At 40.0% G+C, this 26,137-nt stretch overlaps 1 protein-coding gene across 6 annotated transcripts in view; it reads right to left on the bottom strand.

The window, feature by feature from the left end:
- NRXN3 (neurexin 3) overlaps window positions 1–26,137 on the bottom strand; it is a gene marked incomplete at both ends in the record, with an annotated part of 1,004,347 nt that overhangs the window by 262,275 nt on the left and 715,935 nt on the right. For all 6 annotated transcript variants that reach the window (XM_080619336.1, XM_080619338.1, XM_080619337.1 and 3 more), the window contains one exon: window positions 3,115–3,296. In XM_080619336.1, the coding sequence (XP_080475462.1) occupies window positions 3,115–3,296 (182 nt within the window). The remainder of the gene's footprint in view (window positions 1–3,114; window positions 3,297–26,137) is intronic.

The following is a 26,137-nucleotide window of genomic DNA, read 5'->3' as shown; positions in this document are numbered from 1 at the left end:
AGCCTGCTGCTAAATGATGGATCCCCATTAGCTTGGGTCTACTGAACCAAAAGCCCCAAAATCACTAACATATTTGCCAAAATCTAGAGTTTACATTTTACATGCAATCCAGAAACTGGACCAGACTCTCAGGACCATTCTGAAGATCAGAGGTGAGAAGACCATTTACCAAACACATTGAACTGAGACTGCAGAATAAACCAGCAGTGTACATGGATAGGTAATTTTTCTATATATAGTCATAACAAGAATGATAACCATCATCACTTGCAACTGTCTTCCTCTCCCCATTTGATCTCTATAAAGATATTTGCAGGTTGGAAATCACAAAACAAGTGTGGTACCATAGGTGAATGAACATATAGAAACATTCAACCAGAACTCATTCATGTAGTCTTCTAAGCACCCACTGTGGAAGGCAATGTGTTTGGAACTAGTGCTACAAATGACTTGTATATAAAAAAAAAATCTCATAAGGGATTTGATTCTATAGCAACACTCATTCTATGTGGTACAGTCTGTTCACACAAACACCTCGTGCTTCATGTTCCATCGATCTGGATGGTATGCCATCCATTTTTGCATGGCTGCAAGCTTATACTTCATTGTAAATCAGGAGAGAAAATCGTTTCAGAGGCTGTAATTTTTTGTCATATAAAACTGACGCCTTAGTCAATAAATTTTCACAGTATACGAAAGACACATAATTAAAAAATGAATCCAAACAAAACAACTGTAAATTAAACAAGCAAATACGTAACTTGTTAATAAAGTATCTTTTAAAATTTGAACTTTATAAATAGAAAGAAAGTATAATGAACACTCCAGGCATACGTGATATTCAAGAAGCAGGCATACTATTATAAAATCTTAGCAGAGTATGAGCCACATTTACAATCTTTAAAATAGTATCAGATATTGATAAACCATAGCTTACTCTATGACTTTTGGATTAAATTTTAGTTTAGTGAAGCACATTAGAAAACAATTATCACCAGGTGGCTTTTTTTCCACCTCTTATCACCAGCAGAACACCTAGGGAAGTATGACTGGAATATCTAGAAAGGCCCCAAAAGAAGAGGCCTGCCCCCTATTAATCCAGGAAATTTGCTACAAGTGAACATCTTCAGGGATAAAATTGGCCAAACTACACAGGAAACAGTCAACAGAACTTTTAGCATTAATATAAACCACAATTAATAACTTTGATTTAGATATCCAAAACTAGCAACATGCCATTCAGAGTAGTTTGAACAAAATACACAGGAAGAAAGCAGAAAAACTTTCATTCCTTTCCTTTCCAAAAGTGACTGGAAAGTTGTGAATTTTTTGTTTTTAATGAATGCTTAGAGCTCAGGTTCAATTTGTGTTGCTTGTTTCAAACCATCCAGTAAAATTAGTTATAATTAAAAAAATAAAACAAAAACAAAAGCAACATCAGTGGGACTCATTTTTAATGGTAGAGTTGAGAATATTCAAGACCCACATATAGAGAAAAAATACGTGCTTTCATCATTAACGCTGAAAAGACTCATCGTGAAAGTTCTTAATGCAGGACTAAAATTTCCTTTCTGGCATTTCTGTCCAATTCCCCTGTTCCTTCAACTGACTACCACAAAAAGCCTAATTTTTGTTTTCTCTGTAACATCCCATTAGTCTCCAAAAGCAACAGGATCCCATCCTTATACTTATTTTCCTAAGACTGAATAAATTCATATCTCCGCACTTCTTACATGCCAAGCATACTGTTCTCCAGTTAATTGAAAAGTGTTTTACACATGTTGTATTATAGCATTTCAAGATTATTCAGTCTCTTGCTCAAACATATCCAACCACTTTTGCTTAATATGCGTTACAGGATTGCAATCCACTAGGCTTAGTTAGCATTGTTCACTTCTACAAAGTATTCTTCAGTTCTTTTTGGTTTGTTTTCAAGAAAGCAAGCAGAAGTGTTTTTCTTTTAAAAAATTACAGGATTTGACCTTTTTTTCATTCCAGCACAAAACACAAACTAAATATTTGGATATATCACAAAAAGAGAGAAACCAGAACTGGTGATCATCTAATGGCTCAAGACCACATTGTAACCCATTCAAAGAAATCTGCATTTTACAACATTCTAAGTAAGCCCACTTAAAATGCTGGCAATGAGTTCTAGCCCTGACCCTTACTTCAGAACCACCCTGCAACATATCCAATTCTTCAACATGATTCTGAACATGGCAGCAGCAGTATTCTGTGAAATGCCAACAACTCTCCAGCTTATTCAGAACCTGCAAATGACCCATTCCACTATGAATTAATGCATGAACATTGGAAATAATCTGAGCATTGAGTAACGTTACCAGCTTCTACCTCTAGTAAACCTCTTTGCTACTTTGTTTGCAAATGAAAAGAAAGCAAACCAACTCTTCTCCTCCCAAAGCACCAGATGAAATAACAAACTCAAAAAATGTTCAGTTCTAGTGTTCTCATTTTATCTAACAATTTGACTCTCCCTAAATCCACCTTCACTCGTTTCCCATTAATATTTGCTTTCACAAAAAAGACTATTTTCTTCTTGTGAAGCCTTGTTTTGCTAAAACATCAAATTCTTATTCCTAAGAGTTATCCCACTAAAGAAAGCAGTTATATCAGCTTGAGTATCTGTCAGTTTTCACTTAACTTTCTCAGTAAGAGAAAAAAATCCAACCCTATCACTCCATTTAATTCTTTGCCTTCTGAGAAAAGTAATACTCTCCACCATAAATTCAGCTGTATTCACGACTGTGCATAAACCACAGTAGATTAACACTTTTTTAATAAACCCTACTGCTATTGAATCTCATAAGGCTCTTTTTGGTGTTGTTTTTTGTTTATTTGTGTGTGTGTCTTGGCCCCTTTCCAATTTCTTCTGGCATCAAGTTTTGGTTTCATCCCATTCAGTAATGGTCATCCCGTTCAGTAATCCAACAAAATCCTAAAGAACTACCTAAGGCAGGTTAATTTGATGCATACTGAAGATACAGAGAGTGCAGAGTACACATACTATTTTAGAGTAATAGTTTTCTTCAAATGCATTTTCAGTTAACAGAAATCCATGTCTGTCATGGACATGGGCCTGTCTATACTCACTATGTGCAGCTGCAGAAAATCTCCAAGCCCAGGGGCACTGTCAATCCGAACAAGAATGCCATCCTTCACTGTTGTGCTGAAGCCTACAGCAAGACGATCTGTCCTTGTGCTCGGTCTGTCATTAGCTGGCCAGGTGTACAGGATGAGACCTCCACTCTTCCCAAATATATATGTGGCACCAGCTACAAAACACAAATTCAAAGAAAAAAGTATTAGTTCCGTATTTCATTTATTTGCTAATTCTGGTAATACTGCCATGAATTCTGCAAGAAAGAATATAAGCAAGCATACGCTTTCATTAGCTAAAGGGGTGAAATTAATGCCTTCTGCTGGCAAGCCTACTGGTGGAACACAGAGAAGGGTCCCGGTAAAAGAAGAGAACACCACTTATTAAAATCCTCTTATTTTGTGACAAATGACATTATGAAGCATCTTTGATACTGGAATTGATTCCATACATGCTATAAGACACACATGAAAGGGTGCTCTAGACTGACCTCTACAAATTCACACATATACTGTTCCTTCTAAAAAAATTGTAAGTTTTCCTTCGTAGAGCCATGGCTCCATAATGCTAGACACTTTTCTGATGGAAGGAGATACGAAGGTGAAGCAGCTTTTTATCAGACTAAACATATCTGTTCCTTCCCCATTAGCCTTATACCATTAGACAGACTCAGTAACAAACAATGTAATTTCCTCCTTATGGAAAGTTCACCCTTCAGATGAGCACACACTCAAGACTCACAAACACTTCAAAGAGCAATTTAAACGTGTATGTATGTTATTCAGAACATCATCATCTTCCTACACACATCACAGCAGGGGAACTACAAACAAGCAAGCTTCCTCTTCAGGTATAAATCACTCAAAAAATTTCTTATGTATGCAACCTGAGGAAGTACATTTTATTAGTTCCTAAATAATAAAAGACAAGCAGCATTTAAGATAAAGATAAGTGAAGAGCTTATCAAGAATGAATGATTTCATTAGTGCTAATATCCCAGACAATGCCATATGGGACACTGCTGTTCAGGGAAAAAAACAAGCCACATCTGTTTTAGAAGCATGGGATTTAATATGGGGATTCAAAAGGAATATTTGCAAGTTCTCCTTGAGGCTGGACTTGTCTTCATCTGAAGACTATTCACACACAGTGGGAGACTATCTTTTTCACAGTACTTCTAAGACTTCTGGATATCTAGTCCACATATTTCCAGCGCTGTTTGTCTTTACAGTGAGCCTGGGAATTTGTTCCTTGACCTTGTTTTTAAGGACAACACCAAACCTCGACAAAGCTGAGCACTGTCCTCACACATTTATGAGGGCCATCTGAGCTGAGCAAGACAGACCCGCAAGTGGAGAATTATTGTCGCAGATGAGGAAGCTGAGAAGCGAAAGCATTTGAGTTCACATTATGCCTTGTACTTAACACTCCGAGTTAGGAGAAGGATTTTATAACTCAGCAGTTATAAAATCAGCCCCTGAGCTTCTTGGAAAATATAGCTAAAATTGCTGTTCTAGACCCAAATCTACAGGCAGGACAGGAACACCACTTTTCAATGCTTCAGCCACTTACTGCACCTCATTTTCTAAGCAGTATTGCAACGGGTCACAAGCTACAGAATAGTAAGCAAAAATAACCAGCTCCCATTACTGCATTAGGGATGAAATATCTGTAGAAAGTAAAGGCAATTACTGGGTACATTTTACATTTTCTAATCTGAGTGAAACTGCAACGGATGATCTCTTCGATCTCTTCCTCCCCTGCTAACGCCCCCCCCACATACCATCCAACAACTTGTATCAAGCAACCCTGAACAGACTAAACGTAGTTAGATACAGAAACAGGTCAGATCATATATGGGTAACTGCTACACTTGCCTACAAAGCTGCAGCTCTGCTAAAGCCCCTTATGACCTGAATTCCAAATAAATATTACACATTAGTAGAAATAATTACTGCACTTCACCCTCACTTAAGATGCTTCCTCTGGACATCCTGGCACACATTACCAAAACAGACATCAACAACTCAGCACACAGAAAGGAAATCATTTGTGAACGGCTGACCCAATGACAGAGTGAAAATAAATCCATGTTTCCTTCCTTCCAGGTCTGTGCATACTCACTAGAAGATGCCCTCGCTAAATTTAAACGAATGCGTCTGAAATCACTTTTAGATAGGAAATTTCAGTCATAATTCTGAATTAACCAAAGAGCACATTGCATTTTGGAACTGTGCACATGTATCATTTCGGTTTCAGAAAAATTAATTTTACAGACTGAACTCTATCTTCTCATTCAGCTTTGATTTCAAGATGAAGGGTGTGCAGCAGTTGCAAGAGATGTAGAAAGAGGTTTTGCCTTTTTTTTAAAGGCCTTCCTAACTGTATCTGAAACCACTTGGTTAGAGAGATTGTTGGAGATTACTGAGTACTGAATTACCTAGGTCTTCCCCCCATGCACAGGTATATCAATAGCCCACAGTAAACTAAGTTACAAATATCCTCCTTCAGGTTATCAGTTTTAAAAGTTGTGTGCATTTGCATTACAGACTAAAACTAAGGCATACTAATATTTTAAGCAAAACAAGATGAGTTTCCTCATTGTTGATGGCTTCATATATTAAAACTCACTTTCCTAAATTATTCTCACTGCAACTGCATGTTTTTCTGCTTTTCTTTGTACCAGTTATCAGGCCCTTCAGCAGCAAAGACAAGCTTGAAAGAGAGTTCTAAACTGCTTATGAAGACAGATGATTTCTTTGCCTCTTAGAAGAGCATTTGGCTGCAGGTATAGCATATCAATGCTTCTATGAGCACCAATTAGAATCAGTTATATCTTCATAGGCCTGTCATGGGACTTAACTGCTTAACAGAGCTTATTTTCTCTTCACAGAACATGATTTTTCTTCTAGGCCTAATCTGAAGATATTCAGTACTTTGGTTTTTTGCACAAAGATCATTCACATGCAACAACCAGAGCAGCACAGCCCAAACAAATGTGGTAACAGAAGCCTGGTGGCCAGCAGTTGTTTCCTTCTTGTCCAGATCAGAATTATCTGCATAATGACATATGGCCACTTGCTTTACCTGTATGTCACTGAATATACAATAATTTATTGGGTATATCAATGTCCTTTCCTTTCCCCACCTTTTCAAGGGTATACAGGATAGCCATTGCCTTGTTTGGAAAGAGATGGCATATTAACATTGTGCCAATACTAAGTTTTTCCCCAGAGTATGAATAAAAGTTCACTCTAGTCTGAAAACTCAAGGTGCAAACATCAAGTAAAAGTGGAAGAGGAAGGATAACAAGAGCTACTACCACACTGTGATCCCTTTAAAAACCCACTGAAAACAAAACAAAACCAACCCAACAACCAAAACCAACCCAACAACATAAAAAAACAACCCCAAACAACCAAAACCCAAAACAAAACCACAAACAAAAAACACCCTACACCCCAAAATGCATTTAAAAGCTTCTATTTGACTGCAGCAATCATTAGTTTACAGAGTTTGAAACTCCCAAAGAATCAAACAAGACAAACAGTAGAATTACAAATCTGGACTTCAGGAAAGGAGATTTCAGCTTCGCCAGAACGTGACAAGGCCTGAACAACTCTATCTGGTTGGTCTTGCTTTAAGGTTGGACTAATTTACCTCAAGTGGTCCCTTCTGATGTTTAATACATAGCTATTTCCTTGTGGTATTGCAGAGAATCATACACTAAAGTGAAGAACTTGGTTAAAGAAAATATCTGATGAATTGAAAGCCTGTTTAGCTTGAGATCCTGTTATTGTACCTAAGCTTTGTTACAGACCTCTTTATTACACAAGAGCACTTATTTTTTCCAAGACACTTTCTATTCAAAACAGACAATGGATAACACTGTTAATGAGCAGCCACTTGATACTTAATTTTTCCTTGTTGTTCAAGATTTAGTTACATACCTCCTTTTATAAATACAACACCAACTGTGCCCTGAAAACAGAAAAGTCTGATGGACAGATTAATTTCATTGATTGATTATTACAGCAACTTCAGCTACGCAACACTGACTTCAACCTGCATAGTGGAGAGATAAAAAAATTATCAAAGATAAGTGCACAAAATTATTTCCCCAGTCAGCTGAGAGCAATCCTGCTTCTCACAGCGCCCTGGGCCAGATATACTCTAACATGTGAGAACAAATGGGAACACAATATGTTCAGCTACACAACTCAGATGCTGCTTTCTGAGCTTGGTCAGCACTGGGAGCTCACAGAAATGAAGAGATACATAGCAAAGGAATACTCCCTACAGACTTAAGCTACTAGAATGTCATTACATGGTTAGCATGCAAAAAGCTCATAAACTCAGAAACTTCTAGTTTGGCAGAGTGGCAGTTGACTTCTCCCAGAAATTACTTAACTTTTAACTCCAACTTTGGTGTTTAGAGATTTAAACATCAGAGAGATGGTTATGTTGCAATATACATGACAATGCTGTTATTTAAATTCTGCATAACTAGCTTAAGCAAATTGTGTATTTGCTAGCTATATTCATGAACAAAGCTGTTAGATTACCCAGTTTCACGGAAAATTCCTAATGGAAAGGTTATAAGCAATGTTATAAGCCACAGTAAATAAAGCCTCCCAGTGAGTCGTGCTAAGAAACGTTTAGTTGAAGTTGGAACCTCCACCTCTAATTTTAAATCAGTTATCACTGTTTCCTCATCATTGCCCAAAGACTTTAAAAACCTATCTTAAGGAAGAGTCTCCTTCAATCAACACAGTACCCAGCAGCAGCTATATCCTGCCTAAAACTAATTCTGTAAAGCAGTAGAAAACAAGTCTGTCACATCTGCACAAATTATAATTTCTTTTGTGCCTTAGGATCCTATGAATCTCCCCACATTAAATACTCTATTGTAAATTCTCTATTTATATCTACTAAGCCATCAACAGCCCCTTTTACCTTAGCTACAGCACAGCACACATACTCGTTTCCCTGTCGCAGGAAAATGCAACACCTGACAGGTATTCTAGCAATGTTAATTCACTGGGTTAACAGTAGCAACTGTGAGCATCCTGGTATATAAGTACAAGCTTAACATCCTATGAATGCTACAGTTCAGGTTTTCACAACTGAAAAGCACCTTTAAGACAAAAATTATGAGAAACCCAGGCCAATTTAAAAGCTATAATAATCACTTGAGTTAACACCAAAATCTATGACCAGGGTCTTGCATTCTTTTGTGACAACACTGTCACAGGCAAAACAGTCTCAACTGGGATAATTTTGCTTAATTGGTTTTATTGAAAGTTAACATAAACTTTTAATTACCAATTCAGGCATTGGGAAACAAAGACAACAAACAACTAACAAGCACTTAGGGGAAGTTCTTTTCAGCTCCAGTCCACAAAATCTCCTTCCCCTTTCTAGTCCTCTGTCCCTCTGGGCTCTAGTGAGACAACAGGCAGCGCAGAAGGTTGGGGTCAGTGAACAGAGGTTTCTTTCTACCATTCCTTGATTCTTATTTACCTTATGTGCTCCAGCAAGGGTTATCTATGAGCTGCAGCCCCTCAGGGGTGTCCCTGCTGCCGTGCAGGTCCCTTCACTGGCCCCAGTTCCTAGTCCCTCAGGGGTGTCCCTTGTGCTGGATGGGTCCCTTCACAAGTCCCAGTACCTCACTTCTGTGCAGGTCTCTCCTCAGGCTACAGTCCCTCAGGGGTGTCCCTGCTCTGACACAGGTCACCCATCAGTAGCTCCTGCGCTTTCTTAAACAGCAGCACCATGTGCTCCTCTGACAGGCTGAAGTTTCGGAATATGGTGTGGTATTTTCATCCATGCCAGAGCTGGCTGTGATCACACAGGGCGGATCACAGCCTTCTCCTATGTTGGGTGCTCTGCAGCCCTCTGTCAGTCATGACCCAATGCAAATAAACATTCTGATTGTGGTGGTAATTTGCCAAAACATACGAGGCATGTAGACTTGATAACACCTTCTTACCTAAAGTAACATGCAAGACAAGGCATATACATTTCCTTCAACTATTACGTCTTTATTCTCTTGCACAGAATTCCCAAAAGTATAGATATTGTTTCCTTTTTGTAAAAGGACTGGAAACTCTGTTTTACATTACCCAGAGAAGAAATGGAAGACACAATTTTTAAAGTCAAAGACTTTTAAGTATACAAATAGAAGAACCTTACTGCATTTTCCCCAGTCACTGCTTGTTTTTCTTGGACTTCCTGTCCCCACTCCTATTTTGTGCCTACTTTATGGTCTTACTATATTTTCTGCTTAGTCCAGTATTTCTGATGTGTCTCTTGGGGTATTTCATATGCTGGTGTAAAGGTTCTACCATGTTTATTAATAATTATGACCTGCTCTCTAACAAGAAGCTATCAGTTCAACTACAGGAAAATTTGTGATGATGGCATTTTGCTCTTCTTTCTTGGGTGGGAACTGAAATTTAAGTTGTTTTCAAGAAGCAATATTGTCAAAGGATGGAATCAGTAACACATTGTACATGACCAGAGGTTACAGGAGCAAAACAAGACCAAATTCACATCAGGAAGGAAACCTTGGTAGCAGGTGTAATTAGCAGCCCTTTAATCTGTCATTAAAGGGGTAATTAAATAATGGAGACCTGATAGTTTATGCAAACATTAAAAAATTCCCACAAAGTCTCAATAAGAAAAGCTGAAAGTTTTGACAAATTCACAGAAATAAGAGAAAGTAATGGTGACCTTTACCTCATTGTACGTGAACAGTATATGTCGGGCAGTTCATTTACTATTTCCATCACTACAAAAGGAACTAGTAAAGGAATGCAGACTAGAATACTGGCATGAAAGCAAGTGAGAAGAGATCTCCCTGATCTGCAGAAACTCAGTAAGGAGATGAAATTTACTGCAGCAGGAAGCGTCATTATTTGGTCACATAATGAAAAAGCAGTTCCCAAAATCAATGGTATATACAAAGCTGTTCTGCCCTAACAAGTGGAGACAAAGCAACAAGGAAGAGCTGCTAAAACCAATTTCTGTTCTAACAGAAAACAGATAAAATTGATTGGAGATTTTGTCTGAAATCTGATCAGATTAATCTGATTGCTGCCCCAAAATTAAGGTGTCTTCCATATGTTCACAAATGGAGGTTAACTGCCTATCTGACCACCCAGTTTCCAGTCAGGGAAAAAATAGTGGCATAGCTCCTCAGGCCTTAACTTAGTCAGACAGTTCAACGTCTTATTTATTTATGCTTGCTACACTCTTGAGGAAAAGTGAGCCATGCTTTGAGCACCAGCTCTAAGGGGGAGTTTAAGTCAGCAACACATATTGCACAAACCAGAAAAGAGCACCAGAACTTTCAAATGGCTTCTGACTATTTATTGCTCCCCAAAAGCTTATCACATTGCAACACAGACAATAAAATGTGTTAATACGTATACACTGTCAAAAGGACATGCATTGTCTAAGTAAAAAATGAAGCTTCTGACAGCTGTTTTTCCAACTTAACTCCTTCTGACTATGTGTACTGTGCAACTCCAAATTTCCTTTAAATAAATTTCTTAGGAGTGAAAATACTGAAAGAGTGACAAAAGACCATTTTGAGGACAGTCACAGAAATGCAACAGTGTCCATATGCACTTACAATAGTGGTGAAAATAGGTACAGTTTTTACCTAGTTTTGCAATATAGTCCCAAAGAGCATGGATGATTTATCTGGTTCTTCATTACTTGAAATCACTTGAATTAGGTCAAGTGTAGGTGTGCTGAAACATCCATATTGTCTAGAGATGACCTAAAAGGTGTTTCCTATTTCCAGCCTTTGTGATTTTATTTATTTTAAATTACTTCTATAGGTATTGTCCCATAGACACATATTAAATGCACTGCATATAGCTTCTTTGCCTTGCTGTTACATTAAATTTATAACATTTCCAGCTACCATTATCTAACAGATTAAGAATGGAAGGGAAAAAAGAGATCAAGGGAGAAGTGATCTGACTGAATTTAAAATTAATAAATGCTTTTAGGATTAAAATAAATAAATGAACATCACTAGTACCAAGTAGCATGTCAGCCCCATTCCTTCTGGCCTTTCATATTTACCAAGCCATCCATCTTGAGAACAGCTATCCTTCCTTCTCCAATTATAAGGTGTCATCCAGTTGCCCTCAATCTTAAACTTCAACTATGTTGTTTTCCTAATCTGTTACTCCTTTCCTTCCTATATCACTTCACATTACACTAAACAAAAAAAATTCTTAGACAAAAGAATGAATGAGAGCTTGGGAGGAAAAAAAACACACACCCTAGACATCTATGCTTCCCTCCTCCTCACCCCCCCTTCAAGCATATACACCAGTGTTCTTGCAGTATATGGAATGATCTGCAATATCAGGATGAACACCTTTGAGTTACTGTCATTCAATCACTCACATAAAGAAATGTGAACCTATTCAAAACTGAGTATCATCAATCAGAATGAAAAGTTTTACTCCTCCCTTCTCCTAAAGACCATCTCTGTCACTTGTACATCTCTGTGCCCTGGTTGCTGAACTTTCCACACCCTGAGTTTAAAAGGTCTATTAACACAAACACCTGCTTCATTAAAAAAAAAAAAAGAAAAAAAGAAGGGGGAGATGGTGTTAAAAAAGGTTACAGAGGGTCTAACCATCACCTGGCTTGCTTGACTGTTCTGTCACAGGATCCCTCCTAGGAGGAAACAAGACAGACCTGATACTTACTATGACATGACAGCTGAAACATCCTTTTATTTATTAAGAGCTTTAAATTGCCTAAGAAAGAAGAAAAAGCCCTGAAAAATGCAAAGCTTCCAGTTTAATCCTCAAAAACCCCTCCCAAGCTTCTGTGCTTAAAATGAGTTTTCATGAACTAGCTCTTTTTCCTTTCAGGGTGCTCACTCTTTCCTTGACAAACCCTCTAAGGCCAGATTGAACACCACAGTCATCTCGCATCTCAAAAAGCAGACATTTTTTTGACATGAAACTGAAACTCCTTTCCCACTTTAAAACATGAAGGAGCTTCTTCTATACAGAAAAGAGGAGGAGTTCTAAAATCTCGAAGGCTAACATAGAACAGAAGCAGCAATTCGGATGATGCCTGCTTTCTGTGTTTGTCCTTTTTAATGACAGCAGATTAATACAAGTCACTTTCCTCACAGTATGTGTGCATCAGCAGACAACTGGATCAGACAGTATGCTACTTCTTATTAGTTACACTGCATTAAGAAGATTGGAGGAGGAAAAGGGAGAGAGCAAAGGAGTGTCCCTAGAACTACTAGAAGGTCCAAGGTAGTTTACGCTTGAACTACAGATTTCCCTAAATCTGGGGTGCTGGGAAGATTGAATTTTTTCCCAAATCTGAATTTGTCACATGGCATATGTTGGGGATGTTTATAATCTCAGAAGGAATTTAGGGATTAGGTACTGACTAAAACAGACTCAAGATGATGTGAAAGACTGAACTGAAATCAAACTCCACCACCCATTGTCTCAAGGATTGCTGTGAGGAACTGAGGTCCATTGTCTCAAAGCTTGATGTCTATTATCTCAAGGATTGCTGACAGACATGAGCAGTTGAAGAGCAAGACCAGCAAAACCGGATGTGTGTGATTAACCAGGAATGTTCAGTACATGACATTAAGAACAGAGGTACTTCCTCCTAACACATAATAAAATGGGACAAAAGTAATCACTGGGGTGGCCACCCACCACCAAAGATGACCATGGACCCTCGAGACACCACTGGATTCATGTCGGTGACTATCTCTCTGCACTCCAAATGCTTGCTTAATTTCTGTAATTTTTCCCGATCTGTCCTATGGCAATAATAATAATATTTTTTACAATAATTATTTTTTTATAATAAACAAACTGACAAATTGCAGTACTTGCCCTCATTTGAGCATTAATTTCACTCTGGGGATCACAAACAAAATATTTCCGACACTGGGTTTTATCCAGTTGGACTGTGACAGATGACCATAGGCATATCAAGATAAACATAACAGACTGCAACTAGGAATATGTTTCAGTAATATCTTCATTTACATTACAACAACATAATTGGTCAGACAAGAATCTGTCTTCAGGACTGATCCTAAGTGGACACCCAGGGAAAGCTATGCATATTTCCTTAAAGTACACACCCAGACTATGAGCCTTTTCAGCAATTCACTCAGTTTCATGTGACTTGTTTATACAGTAATCCCAAAGAGATCTATTTCCAAGTACTTAGCCAGTCTCTCCTTGCATATATTTAGAAGTTTTGCATGCACAATGATTTACAAACCTTTAGAAATGACTCACAAATCTGCAGTGATGTAGGAAAGCTAAAAACTAGCCAGCTGTGACCGCATCAGCAAAAGCAGCCTACAGCATCCTGTACTCTATTAACAGGACCATAGCCTGTAGATGAAATGATTATTTCGCTTTACTTAGTGCTTTTTAGACTGCATCTAGAATAATGCATCTAGTTTTGAACTAACAAACTGAAGCAAATTCAGTGAAGGGCTATGAAGATAGTCGGGTGACTGAAATGCCTGCCTTGTGAGGAAAAGCCAAAGGATTCAGGCTTATTCAGCCTGAAGATGACACAACTTCAAGGGACCTAAGGGCAATCTCACAGCACCTGCAAGGAGGTTATTGAGAAGGCAAAGGCAGGCTCTTCACAGTGGTGTGCAGCTGGAGAACAGGATGTAATAGACAGAACCTGAAGTGAGAGAATGTGAGTTGATAGAAGGAAATGGTTTCCTCTTCGTAAGGACAGTCTCCTTAGGCAGTCAAACAGATTGCCCAAGTTGATTCTCGAGTCTGTATGTGGAGGTTTTCAAGATCTGACTACATAAAACCACAAACAACCTGATCTGATCTCACAGACGACCCTGCTCTAGGCAGAGGTTTGGACTAGACACTTCCTGATGTCTTCTCCAGCCCAAGTGAAGAAACACCATCTCTTTTTTTGTGTGAAGAATCACTTTTTTCATACTTGCTCTTGCTAAATAGCGTATGTGTTCCCTAGTTCTTGTACTGGAAGACATAGTGATTTGCCCCCACATCTATCTGCTCAATGTCAAACTTGCCTGGCAGACTTTATCATAATAGCAACTTCAGCCCTTAAAGTCATCCAATTCAGTAAAGAGATTTGTTGTGTCATCAAATTCAGCTCCTGCAGCTTTAGGCAGCCAGATGACAAATGTCAATCTAGAAAAGGCCCACAAGGACAACTCCTCCAAGTCTTTTTGTTTGTTTTGTTTTACATTCCACAGAACATTAAAAGCATCCTACAATAAAACCCCATGCTGCTTGTAACAAATATAGAATTTTCATTACAGGAAGACAAAAGGCTTAGAACCACTATGCACCAGAATAAGAGATCAAAAGAAGCTACAAACATTCCAACTGAAATACAAAATTTGTTGTGTAGAAATGCCCAGAAAAATGTGCCCAACTACTGTGACCTTTGCAGGACATGTTTACTGAAGTTGAAGTTAACCACCACCTGGAAAGAGACTTCATTAGGTGCAACTGTGACTAAATTTAGTAAAGCTAGATGGAAGTATTTCTTAGTTGCGCTCTGCTGCCAAAAAAAAAGAGTTGGAATCTAGATGCAATTTCTCATTTATTGGTACTTCCTGAAAAAAGAGCACATAGAGAGGATGTCCTTGGAGAAGCCCAGAAGGCAGCATGCCAGAGGAGCTGAATACAGAAACTAGTGTTCACAATCAGAAGCACAGCAGGAATCACAGCTTATTTGGGGCTTGGAGAAAGAATAGGGATATTAGTTCACTACAGTTTTACAGAATCTGAATGGTAACAAAACAGCTTAGATATGGCTCACGATGGACGGAGGCCAAATTGCATAACATCTTGTATGGCCAGTTTGCAGACTACAAGGTTCTGTTTCTTTTAAATGTAGGTAATGCTTCATCCTTCCTTACATACCTGTTCTCATAGTATCATTTTCCTAAGGAAATGACACATTTCCTTAGCCATAGGTATTAAAACAGAAAAGAGAGTTTACATTTATGGTCTTCACTGCAGGAGATCAACCCCAAATTTTGAGGCTTGAAAGCTAAAGAGTTGAGCCAGAAATATTGGCTTTTAGTCATCAGAGCCCCAGAAGGCAAGAGTTTCACCAAATCTAATATGCTAAAATCAGCAGCAGAGTTGGGAATAGGAAGCAGATTTTCAGAGATCTAACCTTTCGCTGGCCATTAACATTTCAGCAGCATGCTTTTGAAATAAACTTCTTGATGTGTCACCACTTGCCATGCTTTGGTTCACATCAGAGCAGTCTCAGAGTACACAAGATTGACTCCTTTCAAATAAAACTAAACTGGAAGATGAAATCCAGCTGTTAACAAGTAATTAGACTATAGGACCAGACAAGAGCTAGTTCACAGTAAAACTTCATAAGTAAAATGCCTACAGTACATTCCAAGTACCAAGGATCTCAGGTCCTTGGTACTAAATTTCATTCTGGAAACCCACTCTCATGCTACTATTGTAGACACAGCCTAGTCTTCTAGGACTAAATGGGGCTGGTTCAGTCTACCAAGGAAACAAAATCAGAGTTCTGAGCTTTTTAACATCACCTCAAATAAGACGTTGTCTTCCAAAACTACTTGAAGGCCAGTGATGAGAAGAAGTACATTTATAGAAATTCATCATTCCCAAGGCTCTCTAACTTTCCTCAAGGTCACACAGTGTGAGTGTAAAAACAAAAAGTATCCAGAGCTCAGAAGTGAGTAACACAGCATAAACTGTTCTGTAAGCCATATGCTTTCTTGCTATTGCCTCCTCTTCTTGCCCCCATGAAAGGACAACTACCACTAGGAGAGGTGGACATACGTAAGAGTTATACAGGCAATCTGTTAAAAGGTACCATGCCAGAGAAATAGACAAGCATAATGGTTGTTTAATCATTCTCACCATGAAGTGCCAATTCTTTAGTCTCTTATGACATTCATGAATGATGCAGAGGGCTGGCATGATGAATGCAGAGCAATTCCGACTGACAGATACTCTCAGGGAATTTATTTCCTTCTCACATTCCCAGGACAAAAGAGCTCTTGAGCTGAGTTATCATTTGTACCATGAGAGGATTTACAGTCTTGCCAGCAACTCCTTTTACCTTACTCTATAAAGCGTTTATTTTGATATACTGATTGTGATCATTCAAGAAAACCTGTATCTGAAGAAAGTCAGCGGGGTAGAGAAAAAGCAGAGTGGCTCCGAATAACTTGCTCACCTTGACCTGGGCCAGTTTGCTTTGTCTTTGGTATCAGTTCTTTCCCAGCATCCTCTGCTATCCCCATTACAAATGTAGTATCACTCAAGGGAGGCATCTCATCTCCCTTGCCTGGTTATCCTTCTTTTAAGACAAAAGATGAAATTTAGCCACAAAAGCCACCCACCCTAGTCTTTTCTTATCATATCACTAGAAAGTGCCTCAGCATCACAGTTTTTACACCGTACTGAAACGGCCTCCATCTTACAGCTACACACAGTAACGGATCCTGCCATGAGATTCAATGGCAAAGCTGAACCTGAGCCTTCTCCAGAGGAGCAGGGTAATACAGGCATACAGCACAGCAGCCTCAACAGTACTGAGCGAATAAGACATTCCCATTACCATGTTTCCTGAGAAGTTCAGCAATTACAATATAGACTAAAACACATCATCTCCTGAAGCCCTGAGTCTGTGGCCTTCAGTTACACAGAGCAATCACGTATGTCACACAAGCGAGGATAACAAAGGGGCTTGGGCTGATCATGCTGATCTAATGATGGCAGCAATTTCCCCATGCTTCATATTGAAAGTACTAGGTGACTTTGGGCAGAGAAGCAATAAGTTTCTGTGAATATTACAGATAATGCCCATAATATCCTCATAGAGAAGGCTACTTACTGTCTTCTTACACACTTTAACTTTTGCTTTAATGCTGCATTTTTACACCTGTATGTAGTATATGATCTTAAATGCCCTGACGTTTCCTATTCTTGAAGAAAGCCTACACAAACTAAGAGGAGAAATTTAACTTGCTTGCCTTAGAAATGAATCTATTGTTATATTAAAAGGTAATGTGTCACATCACCACACAGTGCTAAGGTAGACCAGTGACAAGTGCTACCCAAACACATATCTAGACATGGAGAAAGGATTTCCCTGGAGCAGTGAGTGAACCATATGGTACTTAATGGGTATTGCTAAGAAGTTTTAGGGAAAGAAGTTAAATTAATAAGGCTGAAGAAACGGCTAAAAATGGGTCAGCCATGTCTTCTTCACCTCATCTCCTACTCCCACTGAGAAACTTCCATTAAAATTGGTAAAGATTTCCTTCACTCATATTTCAAGTATATATTATCTCCATCTCTGCAAGCACTGAACCTCAATATTTTAGTTTCAGTCTCTACTGCTTTCTTGTGAATTGCCATCTGGGGTCCCAATAAAGCATTTAATTATTAAATAATTTATTTGGGAGACAACACAGAAAAGAGTTCTCTCTTGGGTACACTTTCCAGGATGCCAAAGGCATACAATTCTACAAAAAAGCTCAGCTCTGTGCCCTCTGAAGGGGAAAAAATTTTCTCTCAAATAAGCTGGAAAAATAAATCCCACTCCATTTTTTTTTTCCCACTCCTGTGCTGTAAATGCAAACTATTGATTTACCTCTAGCTCTTTCACGCCGTTCACACGCTTCAATAATACAGAGGATTTGTTCTTCATCTTTTCATCTCCAGGCCTGGAATACCTCTTAAACCCTACGTTAAGGGTCACTCATTCTTGCTCAGACTGCAGCACTTTCATCCTACAGAGCTCTACGGGTTACAGCTAGAGGTATGCAAGTAGCATATAACCACTTACCTCCTGACTTCTTTGGAAGGTGAGAAAGATGAAATTTTTATAAACACTAGTTTTTCAAACTTTTGATCATTAATGTTTAGAAGCATCATTCTGGATGCCATATAACAAGAATAATATAACAAGATATTAATACAAAGTAATTTTCAGTGACTGCACCTTGCACTGAAGTTGAACTAGAGATACTGAATAATGCTGCACCAACAGAAACTATAACTTCATACTCCCATAAAAAACAAAGAACATGCAGTCCTTATCACCACAAATGCCTAGAAACAAAGAACCATCAAATAATTGGAAGGAACCTGTAGAGGTCATGTAGTTTCTCTCTCCTCCAACTCAAAGCAAGGCCAGTGAGATCCAATTGCTTAGGAACTCCTCCAGTTGAGTTTTGACTATCCCAAAGAAAGGGCATCCAACAATTTTACTGCCAACCAGTCCCAGTGTTTTACCACCCTACTATTTAAATCACAATTTTCCACATCCCATCTTGAGTCTGTTGTTTCTCATACTATCGCTGTGGGTCACCAAGAAGAGTCTTCTCTATGAACTTCTAGTCTGGTAGTTAAAGACAACAACAGTATTTCCTTCCTTTCCCATTGAGGCTGAACAAACCCGGTTCTCTCAAGACTTTCCTCACATGTCATGTTTTCCAGCAACTTTATCCCCCAGTGGCCTTCTGCCAGACTTGCTCTGCCCTCCATACCTGTTTCTTACTGTGAAGCCCAAACTTGGGCACAAGCATTCCAGATGGGACCTCACAAGCACTGACTAGAGGAGAGGAATTCACTCTCTTGTCCTGCTGGCTCCACTATTGTTAAGGCAGATTACTATGAAATTGGCCCTCTTTGCCACAGGGGTTCAGTGCTCACTCAAACTCAAATGGTTTTCCACCTTTTCTATGCAGCTACTTTCTTATATCCAGTTGCGACACAGCCTGTTCTCCTCTTGCACAGGAATTATGCATCCCAGAAGTAGGACTTGGCATTTAAACTTCACAAGATTCATGATGGATTCATTTCTCCAACCAGCTGAGGTCCTTCTGAATTGCAGCTCATCAATGACTGTCCTCAATTTGGTAATTTTCAAACTTGCTGAGAGTGCACTCTGTTCCATCACCCAGATCATCAACATGAAAGTAAACAATACTTACATCAGCACTGACCCCTAAGGGGCATCACTAGTTATAATCTGCCTGTTAAACTTTCTGCGACTGAGCACAGCCCTTTAAAACAGTAATTGAGACAATTTCCCATCAACCTCATCATCCATTTGCTAGCCCATATCTCACGAGTTGGGATACAGGGATACTGCAAAGAACTGCATCAAAGCCTTTGTAAAAGGTATACATCTGTAAACAAAAATCTCCTGTTCACAAAGCCAGTCTCATTGTAGAAAGCAATGAGGTTGGTCAAGCAGTTAGTCCTCCATAAATCCATGGAAGCTATTCCAAGTCAGCTTTTTGTTCTTTGTGTGCCTGCAAGTAGCACCTAGGCAAGGCAGCAACTCTATAATCTTTCCAGGACTTAGTGTTATGCTGAGTAGCCTGTAGCTCACTAGTAGATGTGGTATTTTCAATATCTTTTCTAGCCATAATACCCCACTAATAACATTTTCACTTTTTTTCCCTCATCTACTTTGTCCCCGAGTACCTCATGACAACTCACTAGTTTTATTGAATATCAATGTGCCTCAATGTGATGTAGGCTCTTGGATATTAATATTTCTTCTATCCTAGAAAGAATCTCCTCTCTTTAAATATTCCTGTTACAAACAGATGTCCCACTATAACAACTCATGAAATCACTTTCAGTCCCAGATCCTGCAAGCGTTACTTTATCAATTTAAGTTCCTGTTCTAAGACCAACCACTTGGTCTTCAACAAACAGCAGAACCTAGTCCTGAGCTATACAATTAGCTAAGTGTTTCATGAAACCCACCAAGTGCCACTGGTGTTCTATACAACATAATGCCCTATGTTCTTGCAAATCCAGAAAAGCATTTTCCTTCTTGTGAGAATAGGCCTAGACAACCAATTCATTAACCTGACCTTTTCTCTCTTTTTTACTAAGTCAAATGATCTCTCTCATGTTTTATACTTGGAGTTACAGGTCAGCTCTTCAGATTTAGGTGTTCTGCTCCAAATCCAACTCAAATCCAACTCTGCTTCTTTGTTCTAGAGAATAAGATTACTGTAGAATTGGTTTTGTTTTTCCATAAGAGAATGCTGTTACAAGATACTCAAAAAGCCTGTGGGAGCTGCATGTAAGTCCTTCCAACATGTCATTCTGACAGCTATATCTCCCCTTCAGTATTACTTAATATATTGGAATTTATACTTAAAGCAGAAAGCAAATTCTGGGAAAAGCCGATTTTCTTTCACTGGTCTCAGAAGTGCAAGCTGTTCAATGAGCTCATTTTGTTTTGTTCAGAGGTTCACAGGCTGTTCTGAAAGGTGGCCTCTATACAGGGAAAACTTTGAAATACTTAACACACTTGTACATTAATTTATTTCTTTTTATGTACAATAAGATTCCTTGTCATTTTTGCTAACCCTCAAAGTTATTTATATTTAAACAGGAACCACTGCCTTTTATTCTCTCTATTTTATTCTCCTGTCATAAAATGACAAATTTATAAGGTGACTATAACTGGCACAACAGAACAGTAAGGTCACAAACATAAGGAAAGGAATTGTCATTCTGACTTTGCAACAAGTGTAAATCTAGAGCAATTCATCTCAGGTCAGTAACTTAATCCAAGTACATTTACTTGTAAAATAAACTGCCTTTAAGTACTGCAATGGGCATAGTATGTGCTTACATCTTAATTCATATTCAAATATGAGCTCTTCTGTAACATATTATACAGGGAAGAATGATCACTGGAAAACTCAAGTTGCTACTACTGAAAGTTCCCACCTGCTACAGAGTATCTAAGAACTTCCTCCACCAATCACATTCTTCTGTAACAACATATTCCACAAGTACTCTGGATGGAGCTTTCTCTTTGAAGGCAATCATCACATAACACTGCCAAAGTCAATTTATACCACACACAGCGGAGCAGTGTGATAGACATTTCTGTCCGGCTACTTTGGCATTAGGCATAGTCTAGCAGCACTCAATTACTGTGATGGTAGACCAAGAGGAAATTCAAGAATTGTTAGCACTTGCATAGCAGCTAGACCATCCAGTGGAAAAAGCCTAGAAACCAAACAATGAAGATGTACACTCCTCTCTTCTGAGTAAGGTCAAGTGGGTATATGCTGTGAGGGAGTTTAAGACTGTCCTGTGCAAGTTAATTTGCACTGCTTGTATCTACAGCTAAACTTTATCAAGCAGAGTGTATAAATAATGCATTCCACAGAAAAGAACAGAGATTGTGTACTAGTGGATGACAAAATAACAGTCTTACTTGCCTCCTTATAGTAGATCAACCAATCCAGATACTGAGCAATTATGACCACACTGAGTTTGACCATGATAAGAACTATGGTCTACATACACTTTTGCATTCAGTCAAAAAGGACTTAGAAAAAGGCAGCTTTATTAACCACTGTTGAAAAGAGTTCAAGTACAATTAACTATTAGCTATCAAGAGTAGTTAACTATTTGCCACCATATTTGCAGATATGCTGCACTTGTCTTCTATATGCAATATTACAAAACCAAGATCTTTGGTGGTTAGGAAGGTATAGGATTTTTCTGATATGATCTTTAGGATCAACCTCATAGAAACAAAGGAATCAAGATATGCCATACCAAGAAAATGCCAGAAGCACAATTGCAGGCTCCTGTGACGCGGTAACTATACACTCTTGTCCAACTAACAAAAAACACAAGAGCCCTTCCCTACCTCCACACTTTTAACAATTTACCAGCATCTTGCTTAACAAGTTTATGGGAAAACATGAATTTCCATTATTGCTAAGCCCTTGCTTTCAGATGTGGAGACTTCCATCACCAAGTACTACATAAATCAAGATACTACATTTTAGCATGCTTCCTTACTGCAAACATATTGGCATCATTCTTTTTATTAAAAGGGGAAAGGCTAAAGAAATAGTTTCCTTCAATAAAACAGGAAAACTTGCTTTTACTTCTCCAGCAAATTGGCATTATGCATTTTGGGTCTTATATTTATTTCTCCATCCATGCTAATCTTTTTATGCAGAAAAAAAAGAATAATCCAAATATTTTCTTCTGCAGATCTTCTTCCATAACATACATCTTAAACAAGACGCGGGAACTGAGTTATGAAATGATGCGTAGGGTAAGTAGCATTTAATTGAGAGAACAGTGCCTGGAAGTTCTTAGTTATGTGTGTATACCACTTAAGGTTGGTCATTGATTAGATTCTCTAGAGACTACTGCAACATAATCCAAAGATATTTCTGTTTTAAAATATAACCTTTCCAACATTCTGAAATCAAATTCTTCTTGCCTCAAGGTACACAACACTATTACTGCAGCTCCCATTTTTCCTTTGCTTTTTCTTCTGTTTCTCTCAATTCATTTGCATCCAGCTTGACATCACAGGGTAGTATCTCCAATACAGCAATTACAACTAGTCATTTGCTTGTTCAGCACTGGCCCAAGAGGGTCCTGATGTAGTGGGTGGTCTTTCGCCTGCCACTGCTATACAAATAAATAAGCCAGTCAAAACCAAGGCATCTGTCAATAATGCTTAAGCACAGACATATTGTAAGTATGTATTTTTCTATATTAAATTGAACTCAGCATATGATCCTATTTAAATTTCAGAAGAAAACCAAACAGAAGTGTTGGCTAACCCCACCCCTTTCTGCTACAGTATACATTATCCAGAACTAGAAGGACTGAGTGATGAGATTTAAAAACCAAGCTATATAGTCTACATACAGCTTATCTGTGGAATGTGTCTGAAATATGCCTATAGTGAGAAAGGAGACAAACTTTCAAAGTGGCAGCAAGAAGAAATATCTAAGAGTAATGAGACATGTGGGTGCTAGTGATGTTGATAGAAGTAGCCTGGAGAATGTAAACAAGGACTACAGAGCCCTGGGAGAGCTGGTTAGGGGCTCTGGAGCTCAGATTGTCTTTTTGTCAATTCTCCAGGATACAGAGGAGGACCTTAAAAAAGCTAGGAGGATTGGCCAGGTTAATAAATGGTTAAAAGGGTGGTGCCATAGTCAGGGGTTTGGGTGTCTTGAACATGGGGCCCAAGTTAGTAGGCCAGGTCTACTGGGGGCTGGTGGAGCTGGTCTGGCAAAGAAGAGGAAGAGTGGTTTTGGTAGGAGGCTTGCCAGGCTGGGCAAGGTTTCATTAAACTAGATGTGTTGGGGGAGGGGGGCATTGTTTCATCCCATCACACCCAGTCAGTTGCCAGCACCTATAATAAATGCTCAGAGCAATGCAGAGATATTCCAGCCGCTCCAGCCAATGAGCTGGCTTCATTTGGAGCTCGGCTCAGATGCCTCTATACAAACACCCACAGCATGGGAAACAAACAAGAGGAATTAGAGATGTGTGCACGTCTACGGGGGTATGATATAGTAGGCATCACAGAAACATGGTGGGATGGCTCCTATGACTGGAGTGTTGGAATGGAAGGTTACAGGCTCTTTAGAAAAGACAGGCCTGGCAGGCGGGGAAGGGGAGTTGCTATTTATGTTAGGGATAGGCTGGAGAGTATGGAACTCTGTCTGGGGACGGGTGAGCAGTCAACAGAGAATTTGTGGGTCAGGGTTAAAGGAAGAACAGCGATGGGAGACATTATTGTGGGGATCTGTTACAGACCGCCTGATCAAGAGGACTCTGTGGATGAAGTGCTCTACAGGCAGATAGGAACAGCCTCATGCTCACAGGCCCTTATTCTCATGGGGGACTTCAACCACCCTGATATCTGTTGGAATGAAGGTACGGCCCAGCACAAGCAATCCAGGAGGTTCCTCAATTGTGTGGAAGACAACTTCCTTCTGCAAGTAACAGAGGAGCCAACAAGGAGAGGTGCCATGCTTGACCTCCTGCTCACCAACAGGGAGGGGCTGGTTGGAAATGTGACGCAACAAGGCAGCCTTGGATGCAGCGACCACGAGATGGTTGAGTTTGAGATCCTCAGGACAGTGAGAAGAGTGTGCAGCAAGCTCACTGCCCTGGACTTCAAGAGAGCAGACTTCGGCCTCTTCAGGAACCTGCTTAGTAAGGTTCCATGGGATATAGCCCTAGAGGACAGGGGGGCCCAAGACTGCTGGTTGTTATTCAAGGATCACCTGCTCCAAGCTCAGGAGTGTTGCATCCCAACTAGAAGGAAGTGCAGCAGGAGGGCCAGGAGACCTCCTTGGATGGATAAGGAGCTGCTCAGGAAAATTCAAAGGAAAAAAGAGGTTTATAGAAGGTGGAAGCAGGGACAGGTGGCCTGGGAAGAATACAGGGATGTTGTCCGGGAAGCTAAGGACCAGGTGAGGAAGGCTAAAGCCCAGTTAGAATTGAACTTGGCTAGGGATGTGAAGGATAACAGGAAGGGATTCTATAGGTACATAGCAAATAAAAGACAGACTAGGGACAACGTAGGCCCCCTTCAGAAGATATCAGGAGAACTGGCTACCCAGGATTTGGAGAAAGCTGAGATTCTTAAAGACTTCTTTGCCTCGGTCTTCATTGGCAAATAATCTGATCACACCATCCAAGTCTTGGAAGGCGGACGCAGGGACTGTAAGAATGAACACCCTAGGCCCACTGTAGGAGAGGATCTGGTTCGAGATCATCTTAAAAACCTAAACATACACAAGTTCATGGGACCTGACGAAATCCATCCACGGGTCCTGAAGGAGCTGGTGAATGAAGTTGCTAAGCCACTGGCCATCATATTTGAAAAATCATGGCAGTCAGGTAAGTTCCCGACGACTGGAAAAAGGGAAATATAACCCCCATTTTAAGAAGGGGAAAATGGATCACCCAGAGAATTACAGACCAGTCAGTGCCTGGTCAAGATCTTGGAGCAGATTGTCCTGGAAGACATGCTAAGGCACACGAAAAATAAGGAGGTGGTTGGTGACAGCCAGCATGGCTTCACTAAGGGGAAATCCTGCCTGACCAATTTGGTGGCCTTCTACAATGGGGCTACGAAACTGATGGACAAGGGCAGAGCAGTTGATGTCATCTACCTGGACTTGTGCAAAGCGTTCGACACTGTCCCACACGACATCCTTGTCTCTAAATTGGAGAGACATCAATTTGATGGGTGGACCACTCGGTGGATAAAGAACTGGCTGGATGGACGCACGCAAATAGTTGTGGTCAATGGCTCGATGTCCAGCTGGAGACCGGTAACGAGCGGTGTCCCTCAGGGATCGGTGTTGGGACCGGTCTTGTTCAACATCTTTGTCGGTGACATGGACAGTGGGATTGAGTGCGCCCTCAGCAAGTTTGCCGATGACACCAAGCTGTGTGGTTCGGTTGATACGCTGGAGGGAAGGGATGCCATCCACAGGGACCTCGACACGCTTGTGAGGTGGGCTGATGCCAACCTTATGAAGTTTAACCGTGCCAAGTGCAAGGTCCTACACCTGGGTCGGAGCAATCCCAGGCACAGCTACAGGTTGGGCAGAGAAGAGATTCAGAGCAGCCCTGCACAGAAGGACTTGGGGGTGTTGGTTGATGAGAAAATGGACATGAACCAGCTTCAGTGTGTGCTCGCAGCCCAGAAAGCCAACTGTATCCTGGGCTGCATCAAGAGGAGCGTGACCAGCAGGTCGAAGGAGGTGATCCTGCCCCTCTGCTCTGCTCTTGTGAGACCTCACTTGGAGTATTGTGTGCAGTTGTGGTGTGCTCAACATAAAAAGGACATGGAACTGTTGGAACAAGTCCAGAGGAGGGCCATGAGGATGATCAGGGGACTGGAGCACCTCCCTATGAACACAGGCTGAGAAAGTTGGGGCTGTTCAGCCTGGAGAAGAGAAGGCTGCGTGGAGACCTCATAGCAGCTTTCCAGTATCTGAAGGGGGCCTACAAGGATGCTGGGGATGGACTCTTCATCAGGGACTGTAGTGACAGGACGAGGGGTAACGGGTTCAAACTTAAACAGGGGAAGTTTAGATTGGATATAAGGAAGAAATTCTTTACTGAGAGGGTGGTGAGGCACTGGAATGGGTTG

This window comes from Psittacula echo, assembly GCF_963264785.1.
Source record: "Psittacula echo genome assembly, chromosome: 5".
Taxonomy (NCBI): Eukaryota; Metazoa; Chordata; class Aves; order Psittaciformes; family Psittacidae; genus Psittacula; species Psittacula echo.
Note: the sequence above shows the minus strand (reverse complement) of the source record. Positions and strands in the feature narration are given on the sequence as shown.